Genomic DNA, 21,701 nt, shown 5'->3' on the forward strand with positions numbered 1-21,701 from the left:
AAAGAATGTACGATTTACAGTAAATAACCGTAAATTGACATCACAGAATTCCCTGCGTTACATTTTTTAGTTTCTTAGTTTTATCTTATTAGTTTTGTACATTAGGGTTGTGTGTTACATCTAATGTTGTTAAATTGATGTTTATTGCATTATTTCAGTTTCATGTGTGTTACCATGACGATGTTTAGTGTTTGTGTGAATGACACTGTGCACCTTCTATAATAATATTTAAAAGCTGCTTGTGATGGGCTTTGGTTCATCATGTGACTTTCTCATCAGCAACTGCGTTTGGTGGATATTGGTGTATTACAAAGAAACAAAACAGATTTTAGTGCTTCAATAGGTTGGTACATTAACATTATATCAGTTAATGGAATTACATTATTTAAATGTAAGTTAAAACCATAAAACCTAAAAAGGTTTATACCTTATTTTTATGCTACAATTCTGGCAACCACAGCTGCTGTTTTACTGTTAATTTTACAGATTGTGATTAAACTGACTAACAAGGCCATTTCTGATAAAGAGAGTATTCTTGCTGCGTAGGAGTGTTGTATTGGTCACTATGGGTGGTTCTGTGGATCAGTGAATATCAGTACAAATGATTTAATTATTTACATGTGCAGGCTAGAAGTGTAAATAATGCATTGAGTTGAATGAAGTTAATGTGAATTCAAAAAATAGCAATCAAATATGTATGTTTAGACTTAGAAAACAGCATCTTTGCACTCCACCCGCCAAGTGGCATATGTAGTTTTTCTTCTGTGTTACTCATGTAAGATTAATTTTTGCCTTAGCATACATCCATTCATGCCTCCTATTGGGTTCCGCTGCTTTTTGTGCCTTCAAACATGTACAATTATTCCATAATGCATGTATGACAAAAAATTGCATGCAGAGAAAGTCAATTCAGGATGCAAAAAAACCTCTAACCTGGTTTAAATCTTTAAATCATACTTTGCATTGAGATCTCTGTTGAATTAGATTTATTTCACTGCACACATGTGATTAAATGATAAAACATGAACTACTATGTCTAGGAGTGTAAATATAAAAATAGATCTTGAAACATTGTCCCTGGAGAGTACCGCCACTTTTCCTGCCCCCCAAAACATACATGTTTGGATGTAATCGCCATATGCCATTTTCACATGCCATTCAACAATCTCCCTGCTGTTTTTTCCTCCTCTTGGCAGTTGTTTCTCTAAATGCAAGTCCCTTGATGTCCTTGCCAGTGTGTAGTGCTCTATGTTTTTGCAAGGGAAAACTGGCCAGGAGCTGGGGAAGACAAGAGCCTTAGGCAGCAGTGCATGTCAAATCTGTGCCACAAACACCTATGAATGCATGTGCACTTTTAAGCTTAGTTCAAATCTTCTCCACAACTCCTGCTTTTTTGATGCATCGTCTACTTTTTAGCAGCTGATGAAGGACGTGGCCTCTATAGTTTTGTCCTTAAGACTCTCAATTTAGGTGTTATCAGAGATTTAAAAGATATTTTTTTCTCTTTACAGCGCGAAAGACTGCGAAATATTGAAAGGATCTGCTGCCTGCTGAGAAAGGTATGTAACTTTTTTCAATTTATCTGTTGGGGGAATTTTAAAAGTTTAACCCATACTGATCGACCACTTTACTAAACATTCATAGGGACATGTACTGTACTTTACACTTAGATTTTCCTTTTGTCTAAAATAATCATAATAAATAGTAAAATTGAACCAAAACACATTATCAATGAGTGAGTGTGTGAGCAGTAGGGTTACATTTTAGCAATGACCCTTTCTATGTATTTATAGTGTGACATAATACATTTTATTAAAATATTCTATATGTTTTATTATATTATATTATAGTATAATAGAATTATACCCCCCCAAAAAACATCATAATATATTATATTATATTATATTATATTATATTATATTATATTATATTATATTATATTATATTATATTATATTATATTATAATTATAGATTATACACAACATGGGAAATCAGTGATTATATTTTTCAGTATACTCCAATATATACACATACCTTACTGTGTGTATTATTTGATATATTGTAATATATTAACAGAATATATTATTCTGTATATTTTTAATATACATTAAAAAATTTAAAATATAGACCATTATAATATAAGGAAATGCATTTTCTTTATTATATTATACTATATTATATTATATTTTATTTTATTATGTTATATTATTATCTGTAATTTATAGTCTTATATTTAAACCTGTATTTTATGTTATTTTTTTGATTTGGAAAATCTTTAATTTTTTACACAAGCTTATGAAGTCCGCCTTAGTTTTTGCTAACATTATGCTAAAACTAATCAAGCTTGAGTTTATTACTAGGAACTTTCTTTATCTTTTTAACTTGTGGTCTCAGTTTGTGATTTGGATTTATTAATCAAAAATAATTGAACGCATTGTGGCTGTTTGGACATTTGAATCCAAGCACTGTTACAGGGGGCCAGAACCTGTTATGCTCCATATATATATTGTGCCAACATCAGCAGAACGCTTTCATGAGTCCCAGCTGCTCCGTGTGCATGTGCACCTAGTAGAAAAGGTTTCTGCTGTCACTCAGTTTCACCTGACTGCAAATGTAAAAGAAAACACTGTTTTACAAAAACACTTATCCAAGCAGAGTTCAATAGACTTCATATGTACTTGAGCTGAACCGCCTTTAATTTTACAGACACACCATTTAGAAAATAGTTTACGGCTTTAAATAGTGATTGGATAAGTTACGTTTACAGCTAGTGTTTAAAGCTGGCTCTGTTTTCCCCCTTCCTCTTTATGTACACAGGGCATGTGGTTTGTCATTTATTATCATTATTAATTATCTTGGTTGTAAACATTAGCTTAAGGCTCTTATCACTTCCCAATGGGCCACAATGTCTTTGCTTTGACTGATATGAGCACAGTGATAATTTGTGAGAATTAAGCCAGAGAGTAAACAAATAACAGTGTATTTTTATTCTGAACAGGTAGTCCTAACAGATGGCATCTCTTTACTCAGCAAATAAGAGAGTTGCATATATCTGCGCGTGGGAGAATAAACATATACCTAGCAGAGTTTTTGCTAGTGAGACAGTTTTATTGCAGAGCGAGTGAATCTGTGGATTGTGCATCTTTCCAGAATGAGACATTCAGTTTTGCTCACAGGTATTCAGCGCTGAGGTGACAAAAGGCAGCATGAGATCATTTATTTTCTCCCATAAAGGTGCAGAGTATTTTTCACAGCTGACAAACAAACATGCAGTCTCTAATTTTCGTTAGGCTGGTATGAATGTCATTTTTTGACATCTGTGTCATTTTGTGTGTATTCACCAAAACGTCTGGAAAACAAGAAAGGAATGAAGGTTTGTTTGACTGACTTAAAGTCAGTCAGAGAAACTTATGCTGAGTCACGCAGAGCTTCTTTGCAAAGCGCAAGCATATTTTTAGACAACTGCTAACACATCTTTTCAGGATCCATAATTCAGACACCTCACACTTGTAATTTATACATATTCTTATCGTATTTGTTTGTAACACACACACACAGTGTTTGAGGTCAATAAGTTTCTTTGTTTTCACTGTGCCAAAAGTGTATGACTGCAGAAAAATACATACATTTGTATTGAACATTAATAGAGTGGCAGATTTTGTGTTAAAATAAATCATACAAGTTCTTTATTTTGTTTAAAAATCTCATAAATGTATGAGGTGGCAAGGGGGGCCTTTACCCCTTGTGTTTACCCCTTTTACTCACCAGCATGGGGTAAAAGGCACACAGTATTGATACAAATACTTTAGCTAAAATAATGTTTTTTTTTAATATAATGTATAAGTCAGTACTTGTTCAAAACAATCACTTTAGCAAAGTTTGTACCATTTTCTGCTTATTTTGATAAATAAAATAATATTTTTTTGTTCAATAAATATACTATCATTAAAAGGTTAATATAAAACATATTTTAAAATACAGAAACAAAATCTTTTTCAAATGTAAAGGTTCTGAAAGCATTGAAGGAGATCCCATAATAATTTCATACAGTATAGATGTACAGTAGTAAAAACTAATTATATTTTATTATATGATTAATAGCATGTTTTTAAATATAATGGTTTCATTCTAATTATGGTGAATATCTCTAAGATGGACACCCAACATAATATATGATATTTACCATCTGAATTTAACAATGTCATGTCAACAAATGGAGAAGTCATCCATCTATTAATTATCATGTTAATTATTGTGTCTTTTAGCTGAAATACCATACTTTTACATATTCTTTCGTTATTTAAAAAGTGCTGTTTTAATTATCTTTAAAAAAACTGTAAATCATTAAGAAGACCTTTGTCTTAAGATATATTGAATAATTTTAGTGATTTTCATTTGCTACTTAAATCTACAACATTTTTAAAACATCAAAATATTAGATCAATTAAGCACAGAATCGACTTCGCTCTACTGCCTGTGATCGCGTCAAGCATCAGACAATTTTGCATGTGTATGTTGAAAAGTGGATGTTTTGGAAAGTGCTTCGCCACGTTTTTTCTGCCATCTAGTGGTTTAGAGGAAAATAATATCAAAGGTGCCTTTTACTCCGGGGCGCCTTTAACCCCATTGTACCCTACATAACTTTACTCACAGTTAAAATCTAAAACTTCTCAAATCTACCTTGTATTTGTGCCCCAAAAAATATGGCTCTGAGTACATTATAAATTATATCATCACCGTATAATTTAACAGTTCCGCTCTGTGGCTTTGTATCTATGAATAATAATAGTTTCATTTTGCTGTGAAGTTCTGTCCCTGCAGTTTACCATCATTGTTTTGACCCCGTCTTTCTCTTAAGCTAAGCTTTTCCCTGTTACTCTGAAGGTCAAGGTCAATATTCAGGCAGCCAATCAGAGGTGTGCGCTGGGGGAGTGCGGCGTAATCCCCTATGGTTGCCGACGCTGTGTGTTTGTTCTTCAAACGAGAAGCTGCTTTTTGATGTTGCAGTACAAACATTTCTGTCCTCTCATCATTCCACTTCACACTTACATTCATCACCAAAGGCATTTGCACAGAAATTGCGATAAATGGAAATGACAAGGTGGAACTGAAAGGCAGAGGATCATTCATAAAAGACCTGTATGCTATGCATATCTCTTTGGAAACTATCCTAATGATGTTCGGGTACATGCTGATACACATAATTCGAGATATGACGGAGCATAAAACATCTGATGAGATTTTTTTGAAACCAGGGTCTGAGATCTGATGTTGGATCTTCTCAGAGGATCACAATGAGCTGAACAGTGTACTTTTTGCACCAAATGGAATTGCAAAATGATGATTGTTTTCAAACAGGTTGCCTGAACATCAGTGAAAGAGCCTCTAGTGTTTTTTTTTTTTTTTCTTTTTCATTTTTACAGTGAAATAGAGGACGTACTGACACATTTTACCAGACTGTCCTTTCTCTGCGATTAAAAAAAAGCGTTATTCAGATTATTTTGATTAAAAATGTTTTTAGACTCTAGATATGTACTTCTAATTTAAGTGAACTTAAAACAATCTTCACATAAACCCATTTTAACAAATTTACCTATTTACCTGTTCCCTTCAGCAAGTTGGAAATATACAGAAATTGGTTACAATAAATTTTTAATTAAATATAAATTAATCCTTAAAGATTTATTCTTTTTTCTTTTGTTGTTTGACTAACAGACATCACAGCAGCTGGAAAGCTATGAAATTATTGTTTTATTTACATCGTATCTGCACTTTGTTGTTTATGATGAGGGAATTCCCTCATCAAGAGCTCCAGCATTTTCAGTGCTTACTAATCTAAGCTGATTGGTGTATTTTCAGCGCTGACTAATCTAAGCACCTCTGATTGGCCAAAACATTCCGAAGTTCAACAGTAATGCGTTTGATTGGTTATAAGGCTCAACGCTGCACAAAAGTCTTAAAGAAAAAATGTCATAAAGAAATTATGTTTTTTCAGGATTTCTCTCCATATAGTGAATTTCTATGGTGCCCCTGAGTTTGAACTTCCGAAATGCAGTTTAGAAGCAGCTTCAAATGGCTCTAAACAATCCCAGCCATGGAAGAAGAGTCTTATTTAGCAAAACGACGGGTTATTTTCTAAAAAATTGACAATTTATATACCTTTTAACATCAAATGCTCGTCTTGTCTAGCTCTGTGTGAACTCTGTGTATTCCAGTTCAATAAAAGTTAGGGTATGTCGTAAAACTCCCATCTCATTTTCTCCTCCAACTTCAAAATTGTTCTACGTCGCTGCAGAAGTGATAACCCAGTGTTTACAAAGTGAACAGAACATGAAAAAGGAGGTCAAACGCTCTTTACAAAAAAAAAAAAAAAAAAAGGTAAAACAGCAATGTAGGACGATTTTGAAGTTGGAGAAGTTTTTCGACATACTCTAACTGTCATGAGCCAGAATAAGTCAAATGAGTCATGATGAGCATTTGAGGTTAAAAAGTATATAAATTGTAATTTTTTTTTAGAAAATAACCAATAATTTTGCAAGATAAGACACTTATTTCTTGGCTGAGATCATTTAGAGACATTTGAAGCTGTATTTAAACTGCATTTTGGAAGTTCAAACTCGGGGGCACCACAGAAGTACACTATATGGAGAACATCCTTGAAATGTTTTCCTCAAAAAACATAATTTCTTTATGACTGAAGTAAGAAAGACATGAACATCTTGGATGACGAGGTGAGTAAATTATCTGTAAATTTTTGTTCTGGAAGTGAACATCTTTTTTAATGGGGCACGGCATTTTTTGCCCCTTTGTCTTGACTTTATGAGGCATTTTTGATAATTTTGGTGACATTTTCGCCATAAGCCCTCATTAATTTCTGGCTTGTTGAATAGTCCAACCACAAGTTTGTGGGCGGAGTTAGTGTAAATAGCCTCTGCCAACAAAGCAGGCTATTTGTACTTAGTCTAAATAGACACTCCACGTAAATAAATAATAAACGTACACAATATATTCCCTGTGTTGTCAATATTTCTATTGACAACACAGGCCTTCAACAAAGTTACTTCACCCCAAGATGAAAATTTTGTCAATCACTTACCCCCATGTCGTTCCAAACCCATAAATGCTTTGTTCATCTTCGGAATACAGTATAAGATATTTTGAATGAAAACCGGGGTGGAGTAACCCTTTAAGAGATTCAGATGCACTTTTTCAAGCATAAGTCAGAACAAACCTCATTTTAGATTTGTAGACTGCTGTGTTTCACCCCAAACATACTGTAGTTTCTCCCTCTTATGACTTTTCCCAGCAATCCTTATCTCATTAGAGCAGAGAATGTGATTTTTCTTTTTCACACCCTACACTGATATACTTGGGAGTGCAGTAAGAAATCCTGCCTCTGCCTGGAGGAAAAGCTCCATTTGCCTTCAAAGGGCTCAAGGCAGAGAACGAGGAGGGGGCTTTGTTGCACTGTTCTCTGTCTCTAACCCAGCTAAAGGCAGCCTAGCCGTCATAACTACTAAACTACTGCTGCCGAGGCGTAACCCGCAAATGAATTTGCATGAGCTATACCTACATTGGTCGTGTACTATGAGAAATGTAAACTTGCTTGAGAATGTATCAGCTTGTGATGTATATGCTAAACACTTTTCAAAAAGAAAACCACGGTTAAAAATAAACCTTTGTTATCAAGCCCTTTTGTAGCCGGCCCTTCGCTGCTGGAGAAAAGAGCATTCTCCTTTGTGGCTTTTAAAAATAGCAACATCTGGCTGGTAATCAGACAGTATCTTGTCTCTGTATGCATCTTGTTAGGTCTGAGACATGGGTGTGTAGGGGGCAGCAGGGGCCTATTAGCCTGTCAGCAGCCTCTGAGACAATGTGCTCTCAGCAGAGGTGTGGCAGTGATGCTGCTGCTGCGGTTGATCTGTGGTATAATTAACTCTGGCCCTAAAAATCACAATCTTACACTATAACTTTCAATTAGTGTTGCCCTTCCAGCTTGACGTCATTCGCTTCTACCCAAGGTTGACTTACATTTGCATATTTATTATAGGGTTTTTTTTTATGGTAAGTCTGATTGAAGTGTTACGTTCTTTTCGGCACTGAATATTTTACCAATTAGATTGCTTAGTGAATTAACATTATTATATATTGCATGCAGAAAGGATCAAAAATAAATCTTTTAATAACAGATTGATTACTTATAATTTTTATATTTTTTAAATAAATGTATTATTTATTATTCAGTTTATTTGTATTTTTATGCATTGTTTTATTCTGACAGAAATTATATTACAGGATTGTACAGAAACCAGAGGGGGACAGTACTGAAGTATTTTTCTCTGCGTTAAAAGTACTTTTCAAGTGTCTGTACTTTATCAGAATGTTTTTCTTCAAAAAAAACTTTACTTGACAACATTCCAAAGCATGATATTGTACTTTTTACTGCTCTATGTTTCATATTAAATATTATTCAATTCTTAATTACATTAGAAATCTAGTACTTTCTTACTTTTACTCAAGTAAAAGTAATTCAAAGATTTACTTGAGTACAAGAAAATACTACATTTTTTTGTTCTTAAGTATAAAAGTGAAAAAAACAACAACTTTTATTTATGAAATGTAGATGTTTTCAAAGAAAAACACTATTTTTTAAATTTACTTGAGTAAAGTAAAAATACTTAACTACTGTTCACCTCTGGTAGAAACACAGCTTAATTATTACTACAAAATAGATATTGTTTGTTGATAATAGATATTCTTGTAAACTTCTGGCTAACATTACACCTTAAGACTCTTTCACATTCATTACTATGCCAATTTAAATACTTTTCATAAGTTTATTATTCATTATTCAGTTAATTTAATAATAAATAATAATACATGTTATTTATGATGTAATTTTCTAATACCCAAATGCTACAAACAGTTACAAATAAAACAAAATAAAATACAAAAAAAGGTAGAAATACAAAACAATAAATCAATGGTAGATATTATATTTATATTATTATCTATTGTTTTATTCTGACAGAAAGGATTTTACAGGATTTTAAAAACAACATTATGTACTACACTGTAAAAAATACATTTTTTTAGAAGCTGCAAATATAACAAAGTATATATATTTTTTAATATTTATTTTTAAATTTCACATTTAAATAAAAATGTGTTTGTGAAATTGACCAACAATCTGAGTGAAAATGGTTTCTACACTGATTTTCAGTGTGCTACAAAAATATTTAATATTATTTATATATAAGATGTAGAATTTCTAAAAATTCAATTTATTACAATAAAAAAATGTATTACTTTTTACTTATGTTTATTATTAAGCTATTTAATATTATATGCTGATTTATTCTAAATGAATGGATAATGGGTTGTAGAATTCTGGGAATATATTTTGGGAATATAGAAATAAATTAATATAATCTGTTTTAGTGTTTCAGATATGTTTTTTTATTATTATTATTATTATTATTAAGCCTGGAAGAGTGGATCTGCTGTGCCATATCGTATTCAAAATGGTGATAATCACAGTCTGAATAGATAAATGGAGAGCCAGTTCATATGCTATCCAGTGTCATGGGGATAGGTGTTCTTTAAAGAGAAAATATGTATAATTCTTTGCTGCAGTTAATTATTGGCTGCTGCTGAAAGAGAAAGACAGTAATTGGAGACTAGCGGCTCTTCTGATCTACTAAGGCCGAGAACATTTTGCTGGTGCTAATCTGAGGGTGCAGCCAGATTTGTCATTGTAATAAGTGAATGTGAAAGCGAATGGTTCCTGAACATATATGAATTTATTTATAGTTACCGTACAAGTATTGTATGTCGACCAACTATAATCTTGTGGTTAGTTCTCTACCACAAAAAAGCGATGTTATCCATTCCTTTTCATCTCTATTCTTAATATATACATTGTCAAGACACGTTGCCTCATTAAAGCAATATCTACAGGTTTGGTGCCTGCTCCAATCTGCGCTAATGGTGGGACATGTCATTAGTAGTAAGTAGTGTTAATTGGAGAGACCTGTAGTGGCAGGCTGGTGAGAGCTTGATAGGAACAGAGGGTAAGAGAGGGAGTGAGGAAGACAGAATGTTAAAGATACTCCGCAGTCAAAAGCACTCAGACAGCAGACCTCTCATTAGGTGACATTACTCTGAAGAGGCTCTTGTGATTCCCATAGGAAGGCAACTTCCAATGTTACACAAAAAACACTTTAAAGCTCCTGGACTTAGGTTTGAGTGGTCGACCACAGCCTCACAATTAACATATAGCTATAGCAACAATCTAGGAGAAACTAGCTCCTTTTGAATGAATGCATCAGAGGCTTCAAGTGTACAGGGTCAGCAAAATGCAGGGAAAAGGTTTATATAGACTACAATATATATGTTATCATTTACACGTGGGGAGCGCCTCAAACGTTATCCCTGCATATTTTTGGGTTTATTATAATGTTTATCTGGGAATACAACACGCCCGATTTCATCAGATTTGTAACGTAAATCATTTGCAAACCTATGCAAACACAGGAGAATACATTAATACACTAACTGTTCATCGCAATTTCAAAATAAAAGTTTAAACCCTCACTCAGAGTTTACACTTTACTTATTTTGATGTCCATATATTCAAGAAATTACATCAGCTGTGGCATTTCTGTCATAAAGAAATGGCCAAATATTAAAGATTAGGTGGATATTTACATTAAATGTTGTTTAGTCAATATTAAACAAGGATTAGCTCAAGCAGTAAAGTGAAAAAACAATCGTCAGGCCTTTAGCACCCTCTGCAGTCATTTGTTATACTGCATAATGTTGCTATTATATATGTATTTTAAGTAATTTTAAAGGCTATTGTTCGCTTAAGTCTGTTTTAATTACTACAAAGAATAATTATATTTATCAGATTACCCGACTGATCGTCAGAATAACTGACTGATTACTTGACACCCCTAATTTTATTTTTTATCTGAAATAATATAGACAGCGTTTCCTTTTCTTAATATTCAAACTGATCACAGAAAATGGCTTTATTCATGCAATTTTATATTTAATGCTGGTTTAAGTGTTGCAGCTGGCCTGCTGATTAAAAGTTAATGTCATACATATATCACACATAAAATCACCCCAAAATTGCTGTTTTTGTTTACTGAAATGAAGGACAAAATATTGTGCCTATAGTTAGTCAGATGTTCAGAAGCCCTGAAGTCTAACCGATAAAGACTGATTTTCCAGATGGGCCCTTCCTAACCCAGCTGCCAGTCCATATTTACTTAATTATGCAGCATTCATCACCACCCTCAGTTCCAAATAAATTAATTATGCTGCTTTATAAGATAAGTAAAGCCAAATTTGAAGGCAGCTTTACAAACACTCATGCAGAATGCAACAAGTTCAGTGGGAAATAATAAAACTAAGATTATACTGATGATTATAAATAATTGTAAATAATATAAATATAAAAAATAATAAGACTGATTAGAATACTGATAGAGTGCTGCATTAGCGTAGCAACATGCTAACAATAAACCCTCCAGAGTCTCCCATGTGGAGAATAAATGAATATCATTTATTCTAGTGAGGAGAGTTGAGTTTAGTTTTAGCCAGTTTCAGAGGAGAAACTTTGCTTTGCCAACGGCAGTTCACAATTCAGCTAGAATTCAGATAGGAAATTACCCATGAGCCTCAGCTTAAAGCTAATAAACACACTAGGGGAACAGTTTGAGTAATAGTTAGAATCTATGTATGTCTTAATATGTTAAACTCTTTCATTTCTGTACATTTTTTAATTTATCTTCTTGTTATGAAGATAAGAATGTGGTGCACACGCAGGAATTACACAGGACAAGACATTTTTTATCTAAAGCATTTATCGTTTTCCTTTTATATCCAGGGTATTTTTGTATTAGTGAAGGAATATTTTGGGCTTTTGCGCCAATAAGGTTAAATAGCTAGGACAGGTCAAACTTTAATGAGCCCTCTTGCGTAAATGTTGGCCTGAACCACATTTCCTTTAGCTTGCTGTGAAAGGACGCCACAGGAAAGCTTTGTGCCTTAGGATGTTGTGTCTTAAATGATAAATGAATCACTGAAGCCAAGTCTCAGTCTGCGTCAGGTATAAACTGGAGTTAATGGCTACAATATTACAAGGCCTTAAGTCCTAGATATATATACTTGGTGATCGATGTGCTATACAGTCTAACTGAAGTTTATTTGATGTTTGCTGTGGCTATTGTGTTTTTATTCAGCTGTCAGTGCTTGTATGGGATTTTGCTACAAAGGAACTCCCACTGTGAATGGGCAACACATTTGAAGTATTTTGGGTATTAGACATACTTCAAATGAGTAACTGCCCTAAGAGTCCCCTTTCTCGTCCATTTACAGCAAACTGGCACAGCAGTGTTGCCAAAAATTGTCCTGTTCTTCTTCAGCTGAAGGTGAACTAACATAACCTAGAAACAATGTCCTCAAACTCACAATGTTAACTCCAGTGATCACATAAGTTTTTATTGATTTATTTTATTTCATCAAGTACTCTTTCTTAGTTTCCATGAAAAATTTACAATTCTGTGCTTCTCTCTTATATATCAGAACTCCAATGCATTTTTCACTGATTCCTGAAATTTCTCCAGAGCAACAGATGTGAATTCAATACAGTCACTTCCTTTCTTAAAGGGATAGTTCACTCAAAATGACAACAGACCTTAATCAGATTAGATGCCCTATTAAATTTAACCCAAAAGAAAACTGTATAAAGGTCCTAGATCACATAATTTTCTGAGTTTTGTCTACTGAAATGTTTTTCAAATAGACAATTGATCAGCTGGACAGTTTGCAAGTTAAACATTAAATGCACTGTACTTCCATCCCTCACAGCCTCATTTTCATTTTTGCCAAAAATTAAATATGCTGCTACCCTGACTTAAAGCTATTCAAAATATTCTGCCTATTCTCTATAAATTAATCATGGCCAAATATCCTAGTCACTCTTAAAAAGAGTAGAAAAAATAAAAAAATAACTTTGGAATGAGATTAGAATGAGTAAATAATGACGGAATTTTCCTTTTTTTTTTTTGGCAAACTGTCCCTTTAAGAATGAATCTGCCTGCAAAAATCCGACCTAAATCAGAGCACTGTCTTGTTATACCCAAGGAAAGAAACTGAGTTATTTATCTGTGTTCTCTTTAGTTGGTGCTTCCAGAGTACTCTATCCATGGACTCTTCTGTATCATGTTCCTGTGTGCTCAGGAGTGGCTTACTGTAGGCCTGAATATCCCTCTCCTCTTCTACAACACATGGAGGTGAGCACCTGAACCAGCCTTTACTCTTCTTAAGCTATGTGCCTGACAGATTTCACTAAAACAGCTGTCCTGAGAAATCACACCTGCCCCTGCAACAGCCCTTGGCTCTATAAACAGGAATACTTCTGATATCAATATACCTCCAAGTACAAAACAAATAATTATAGACTTGGAAAAATAAAAAGCCATTATTAACAGTACAGTTTAACTGAATGAATGATGATGAGCTATAAATAATTAAATAAATAAGTATTTAAAAACATAATATTTTTATGTAAATCAGTATGGATGCTTTACATGCATCACTATTGTCAATGTTCCGATCAATCCCCTTCTTAATTTTCCTATATTAAAGCTTCTAGCCACAGTGTCTTTCTAATCTTGTCACTGCGCATTAGTCTTCTACATTTTTCTAGATGAATAATAGCAGACTGAATGTTTCATCACACAGTGAAACAACTGGGGAAATCATAACTGGGATAAAATGAGTTTCAGTCATTTTGCAGTGGAGCTCTAAATCTTTCTTCGGGGTTTGATACTGAATGTTTAGAGCTGTTGTCAATGACTGCCAGCATTCTCAGAATATGATAGATTTTTTTTTTTTTCACAGAATGATGAAAGACTAAACTTAATTAGTGCAATAGTAATGATGGATTTTGATTATTGTTATAAAGTTATGTCTGATTAGCTGGTTGAACTCACTATCAATCCTTACCAGATCTATTGCTTTTCTTGCAATAAATCTACCTTTCTTTCCTCAGATCCAGTGATGCTGCTATAACGCACTGTCACTCTGTTCTGCTTTCTGTTTTGCTCTAATTCCTTCACGTTTTTCCTCCTAATGCGCTTAAAGCCTCCACTCCTTGTTTTTGATTTCCCTAATAGAATTATTGCACCAGGGGTAACGCTTTTCCTTGTCTTACAATTACAGATGATATTTAAGTCATCCAACTCCAAAGGCTGCCTTGATTGACAGAAATATTTAAAATAAAGAGGCTTAAACCATTTGCATTAGACAAAAAAATAAATAAATAAAAATAAAGTAAAATTCAATTATTAAAATAATTATAAAATAATGAATTAAATTAAATTAAATAATACGCAAGCAAACAAACAAAAAACTAAAATAAGGGTGCACTTAATGTTTCAAGACGCACTACCCGGCTTGTGTTTTTTCCCATATTCGGCAGGTACTTTCACAGCCCCACAGACACTAAGGAGCTTCTCTACGATCCAGCATCAGTCATGAACGGAGACACACTCAAATTCTGCCAAAAAGAAGCCTGGTGCAAGATGTCATTCTTTGTCCTCTCGTTCTTCTACTATCTCTACTGGTGAGTAGGTACACAGCAGCTGTCTCAACCAAACTTAAAAGGATAGTTCACCCAGAAATGAAAATTCTGTTATTAAATACTCACCCTCATGTTGTTCCAAACTTGTAAGATCTTTGGTCATCATCTTTGCTATTGTAGAGTTGGGTTGCTGTCTATGCAGGGTCAGAAAGCTCTCAGATTTCATTTAAAATATCTTAAATTTTGTTCCAAAGATGAACAAAACTCTTACGGGCTTGGAACGACATGAGAGTGAGTAATTAATTACAGAATTTTCATTTTTGGGTGAACTGAAATAATTAATTGCCTACTAATGGGGTTATGTGCAGTGTATTCACAGATTTTTTTAACATTACACCCAAATATGCCTTTTATTGTGTGTAGTACAAGCTATATACCTTAAGCCTACAGTATAGTAGCAATGTATACTTAAACAAGCATTTGAACTGACAAGGACTCTATGCACTTGGATGGCGCCAGCAACATGCCTTTGGGTAGAATTTCTGTATTCCTTTTTTTCTCCACACTGTATATCACGTCACATTAAATGTTAATGTACACATATAAAAACGCACATATTCTATAAAGGTTTACCCTTCGAGCGAACAGGCCTTATGACCTTTTGTCAGATCAAAGGCAATTGTGCATCAGCCATGTTCTACATTATTTAGCCCTATTTGCTATTTGAAATTCTATAAAATACAGCCTTTTAGTCCAGCACCTTTTGTACTCACCCACTCTTGAGGAGTGGCGGTAGTGAGTTGGAGCTTTTCTTCTCAGTGATTATGCCATTCTGTGAATCTGACCATCCTGTGCACCTTAAACTTCACCTGCTCTTTAATTGTGCCATGTACTGGGAAACATCACAGGTCTTACTTCACAGCATATTCCAAGGGTCTTCACCAATGGTCTCTGTAACTTTGACCTTTGACCCTACCTTTAATTGCTTGCTTTTTATTGCTACTTTCTTAAAGGGGTCATCAGATGCCAGGTTTCCACAAGTTAATATGACTCTTTAGGGTCTTAATGAAAAGTCTATAATATACTCTGGTTAAAAATTCTCAACACCCTATTTACCTTGCCAAAATCAGCTCTGCAAAAATCATCTCATTCTGGTCGAGGCTGCTTTAAATGCAAATGAGCTCTGCTCGCCCCGCCCCTCTCTTCTCTCTGTGGAGAGACGAGTCTGTTTACTTAAGCCGCATTTAGCCACTAAACTTGCTAACTAGCACATTATTAGGAAAGGCGATTGCAAAGATTAATAAAAAAAACCTTAAACTCACTTCTGCTGTAAGTGAAGCTGGATCATGAATGATTCGCGCGAACATAGACGGATATATGTAGATCAGGAGGTGCATTCACAAACAAATGTAATCCACTGCATCTTCAGTGGCTCAAATGTCGGGAGTAAATGACGACCACTATGTTCATTATTACATCCAGCAACACAACACCTCAAGCGCTCAATCGGAGATGTTCTTGTCTAACTTACATCCTTGCTCTGGCATCGAAAACAAAGAGGGTGGACTGTTACAGCTGATCTGAGGTAAAACGCTCATGTCAATCAACTATGGAGGGAGAGGCCTCTGTGGGTGTAACGCCACAACGACAGGCATTTGAGAATGGCTCAATTTGAAAAAGGGGATATTATTTTTACAGATTAATTAAAAACCATTATAGGGTAAATTTGTACATGCACTGCCAACACACATTAATTTTCAAACAAAATGTAAAAGTGAACTTAGCATCCGATGACCCCTTTAAAGGGATAGTTTACCAAAAAACAAAAATTCTGTCATTACTCACCCTCATGTTGTTCCAAACTCGTGAGACCTTTGTTCACTTTAAAAACACAATTTAAGATATTTTTGATGAAATCTGAGAGGTCTCTGACCCTTCATAGACAGCTAGGGTTCTACCACGTTCAAGGCCCAGAAAAGTAACAAAATGATCGACAAATTAGACCATGTGACATAAGTGGTTAAACTAATTTTATGAAGCTACGAGAATGCGCAATGAAAACAAAAATAAAGATTTTATTCCACAATTTTTTCATCTCTAATGCTTCACTTGTGGACGCGCATTCCCGAAAATCTTCAGAATGCCGGTTTCATGCAGAGTGTGGTACTTTAGTGAATGTGCATCGAAGTTTGACATGGAAGAGAAGAAATGGTCGAATAAAGTCATTATTTTTGTTTTCTTTGTGCACAAAAAAATTCTCATAGCGTCATAAAATTAAGGTTGAATCACTGATGTCACATGGACAATTTTAATATGTCCTTACTACCTTTCTGCGACTTGAACGTGGCTGCATTGCTGTCTATGGAGGGTCAGAAAGCTCTCGGATTTCAAAAAAAAATTCTTTATTTGTGATCTGAAGATGAACGAAGGTCTTACAGATTTGGAACGACATCAGGGTGAGTAATTAATGACAGAATTTTAATTTTTGGGTGAACTATCCCTTTAATTAGACTGACCCTGATTTGATGAATGCTTCCATTTGCCTGTCTTGCCTTGTTTAACCCCTGTGGCTTGATCTTCAAACTTCGTTTGTACTCCAACCCTTCGTAATAACCACAGTGTTGTTCTCCCTCTTACAAATCAATCTTACAAATCAATTGCAAATCCAATATCAGCTCACCAGGCCATCACCCATCCAATTACAATAGTAGGTTTGTCGTTTCTTTTTTCTAAACACCATTCAAACCTAATGACTCAAGAAAGGAGTGTGCCATTCCGATTGAAGTGAAAGAGAGAGATTTAGGCACATACATAATACTAGTTCTCATGTGTTGAAGCCTCACAAAGATTGCAAAGGCATTAGGAACATTGTTCGCCTCAGGCTCCATCAGGATCATATCTATGATCATAGCTGAAATACATTTTTCATTGATCTTCCACTTTCAACACAAACATTGAAAACGTGTTTTCAGGATACAGATAAGCCGCAGACGCTGTTTTAAAATATCTTTAGATTTGAGATGAGACTTTAGCTGTGTGCACTGAATAAAATCATGAGATTCAACATTTAAAAAGCACTTTCTGATGAAGTTAAATCTATATGCAGCATAAATAGAGAATGAATAGATCTGCTTTCTTTTTAAAAAAGATTAGGAATATAAAAGGATCCACGCCGCTACTTTTCCAACCCCCACACACTGAAGATAATAAGACACAGCGAGCCAAGAACAGCTTATGCAGTTTTTATCAGGGCAACCCCTTATTATGTATTAATGCCTGTGGACAGCATTCTGGCATGACATAAATGGCCTCTAGTGTGAAGTCAGCACAGAAATACAACATACATCAACATATGGCAGTGCATTCTAAATAAATACAATCCATATCATACATGACCTGCCCGGAGTGATCCTCAAGCTGGTGAGGCTGTCATTTTCCATAGCGTCAGCTGCTTTGAAGTCTCGCCTTATATTTTCATGCCTACACCAGCTGAGGATGAATGCTGCGGTTTCAGCCGGATAATACGAGGACAAAATGCATCTTTGTGTTTGTTGTTAGCTAGGGAGAAATGAACTAATTAAAGCCGTTCTCTGACAGAATGACTGAACCCACAGGCACATGCTCATTTCACAGAATCAGAAAGTAACGTGCGTAAAGGGAGAAGTCCCCGTTTCAATCCACCGGATGGGAGTGATGTTTGGAATAGAGTTAATAAAATATTCTGAAATAAATTAAAGCTGACATCGTATGCCCATTTTGCACAAGTTGGTATAATTTTTAGGGTCTTCATGAAATGTCTGCAACATATTTTAGTTAAAATTTCTCTTTTTACCTTATCACAAACAGATCTGTTCACAGCAACCTGTTTCAGTGTTTTTTTTAAATGATAATGAGCTACTGCTCACCCCGCCCCTCTCTTTTGTTTTTTGTGTATTCGGCGGCATCTTACCATCAAAAAACAAAAACTTCACTTTTACATCCAACTGCAAAACACTTGCATTGCTTACGAGACATTGTCGTTACAGCTGCTCGAGTGTGGAGAAAATTGCGGACTGCGTACAACTGGTTGAGCGCGGGAATATACTAATACGGGACAGTCCATCAGTGGTCGTGGGGGTGGGGCCTGAGCAGTGCAACATCATATTATTCAGAAAATCAAAACAGCTTTATAATTGAGACTGTTTACACTGTTTGGTGATTTGAACTGTATCATAGCCTATTGATCCGGTGGGACATAAGCTAGCATACATTTGCTGCATGTCTCATAAAACATTCAAAAAAAGGTAGAAGTCCCCGTTTCAGTGCATGGGATGGGGGTGATGTTTGGAATGGAGTTAATAAAATATTCTGAAATTAATTGAAGCTGACATCGGATGCCCATTTTCCACAAGTTAGTATGATTTTTTAGGGTCTTCATGAAACGTCTGCAACATACTTTGGCTAAAATTTCTCTGTGGTTGCGTAAAACACCCTTTTTACCTTATCAGAAACAGATCTGTTCACAGTGACCTGTTTCAGTGCATGTATCTTTAAATGATAATGAGCTACTGATCACCCAGCATCTCTCTTTTGTTTTTTTGTGTATTCGGTGGCGTCTTACCATCAAAAACAAAACTCTGATGTCTGGAAAAACTGACTCTTATGTTCACTTTTACATCCAACTACAAAACACCTGCATTGCTTACGAGACGTTGTCGCTACAGCTGCTTGAGTGTGGAGAAAATAGCAGACTGCGTACAACTGGCTGAGTGCGGGAATATGCTAATACAGGACAGTCCATCAGCGGTCGTGGGCAGGGCCTCGGCAGTACAACATCATATTGCTCCGAAAATCAAAACGGCTTTATAATTGAGACTGTTTAGGTTTTTTGGTGATGAAAAAAATAGTGAATGGATTTTATCATTTTAGGCTGGTTAATTTCACTGACGAATAATTTTTGTCAACAACATTTTTTTCACCGACGAAAATGAGACATTACCAAAATTAAACTCGTGTTGAATGAATATTACGAAAATCTACTGAAATTTTCATCATCCTCAAAATTAGATAAAAATGTTAGGGAGGGCCAATTTGGAAAGAGATTAATTCAGAACAAATCTGCTGCATGGTTAGGAGGTTAGATGCATACATTTAAACTGTATCCGGCAGGACATAAGCTAGCATACATTTGCTGCAAGTCTCATAAAACATTTAAAAATGTCAATATCTGGGAGTAAGAAAAGAGGAGAAATATGGATAAATTTGATGACACAAAAGAGAACAATTCTTTCACAAAGAGTACAAGTACTCTTTCACATCACATAAACAGAGAAATACATACAATATTATGTGGAATTGTCCATTTTGATGAGTATTCACGTAAACACACTCGGTTACGTCTTAGGTGAATGTAAACAGTTGGGAGAATATGGAATATGTATCCGTATATTGCACTCATTTTTTTTAATAGGTACAGCAGCCTAATTTAGTTGATATTGTCTGTGGCATTGATGTTAATCAAGCAACAAAAGAAAGACTTAGTGAAGACTTACTGAATCACTTAGTAGACCTAATAAAAATTAATCTAAATTTATTTATATACATAAATGTATCTGCTTGAAAGAATGAAGAATGTGGTAAACAAGTTGTTATAAAGAATGCATAATCAGCCTGTATAACCATTGGTACCATTAAATCAGTGTCTATCATGATAATACCTTAATATTAAACCTATATAATGAGTTTGGGAATTTTTGAGAAATGCTTAAATGCATTACACTGTTACTAAACCCATTCGATTTCAGCCGAATAAATTGTAGACTGTAGATTTAGTCGACTGAAAATATAATGTTTAGTCGACTAAAAATAACTAAAACTAAAACAATTCAGATGACTAAAATATGACTAAAACCAAACAGCATTTTAGCCAAAAGACTATGACTAAGACTAAATCTTAAAATTAACACTGGTGTCCACACACTGCTAAGACACATTTATATGCAAACACCATGTACCAAGTGAATTTCGCATCCGATGTCCCCTTCAAAATTAATTCCATCTGTCTATCTTTCAATCTTTCTACTTTCTGCACAAGAAAGCACTCATTTTCTTCAGAAAATGTAGAAATCTAGTTGGTTTTTTGGTTGTTCTTCTGTTTGGATTGTTATTTATGAATCTCATTGTATCTCTAGCAGATGTTTCTTTAAGATAAATCATAAACTCCGAAATCTGACTGATTTAATTAATCATAGCTTATAATAAAAAATTATGAGTGCACGTGATGAACCACTTCTGATGTTTCTTCTGTGGGCATTTTAAATAGCTCATTTGCCACCTTCAAATAAACAGATCAAAATAACTTTGAAAATGGCCCACAACCAAGATCTTGTGTAAGCTGTTAGTGATTTGGAACAACAGTCATTGGAATTCATCAGGTTTTACTCTATAGTTTTTGATTTTTAACTTTTTGTACACAATATCAGTAATGCCTGTTTTTTCTGTCTTCCAGTATGATCTACTCCTTGGTGACCTCATAACAGAGTTCTCAACACTGCTCATAAGACAGTTTTCCGAAAACTACATTTGGATGAAACAAGAGACACAAGTTCAACACAGTGCAGTGTCTGAACCCACAGAGAAGACTTGACCCCATCTTCCCAGAGTATCAGAAGAACCCAGTGTTGTTTACAGATCTGACTCAACGCCCTAGATGTCTCATGGACCTGGTGTGACGCGCTTTTCACAAGCTCACAGTAACATTTGCACAGATTGTCTCAGGCATAGCACAACATGTCCTTTACCACTTTGAGGCACAAAACCTGCCAACCTTTACACTCACTATATGTAGCTTCAAATTCATGTCGGGATAAAACAAACGAAAGGAAACTATAGCTAGCTTGATCAGAGAATGTTCATTATTTTTACCAGTCACACAACTAGGCCACTGAGTTTGATTACGTGTGAGAAGCTTTTGTGATATATTTTATGTGTATCTGTGCACTCCTAGAATAAGCGTTTTTAATATGAAACACGTATGTGTTGCATTACTTGTGTACATAGAGAACTTTGTGTAATGCTTTTGTGTATTGGTGTCGGTTGAGATGTTTTTGGACTTTATATTTA

The 21,701-nt window shown here is 34.7% G+C and overlaps 1 protein-coding gene across 2 annotated transcripts in view; it reads left to right on the forward strand.

Moving 5' to 3' along the window:
- The window catches only part of cnih3 (cornichon family AMPA receptor auxiliary protein 3), a 32,561-nt gene extending 11,097 nt beyond the window's left edge, over positions 1 to 21,464 (forward strand). The window contains exons 3-6 of one of the 2 annotated variants that reach the window (XM_051137847.1): positions 1,512 to 1,559; positions 13,196 to 13,308; positions 14,499 to 14,642; positions 21,088 to 21,464. In XM_051137847.1, the coding sequence (XP_050993804.1) occupies positions 1,512 to 1,559; positions 13,196 to 13,308; positions 14,499 to 14,642; positions 21,088 to 21,115 (333 nt within the window). In that variant the 3' untranslated portion in view covers positions 21,116 to 21,464. Of the gene's footprint in view, positions 1 to 1,511; positions 1,560 to 13,195; positions 13,309 to 14,494; positions 14,643 to 21,087 lie in introns of both variants that reach the window. The other variant, XM_051137846.1, reaches the window with a different exon arrangement.
- The last annotated feature ends 237 nt before the right edge of the window (positions 21,465 to 21,701 follow it).

The sequence above is a fragment of the Labeo rohita genome, chromosome 20 (assembly GCF_022985175.1).
Source record: "Labeo rohita strain BAU-BD-2019 chromosome 20, IGBB_LRoh.1.0, whole genome shotgun sequence".
NCBI classification, from domain to species: Eukaryota; Metazoa; Chordata; class Actinopteri; order Cypriniformes; family Cyprinidae; genus Labeo; species Labeo rohita.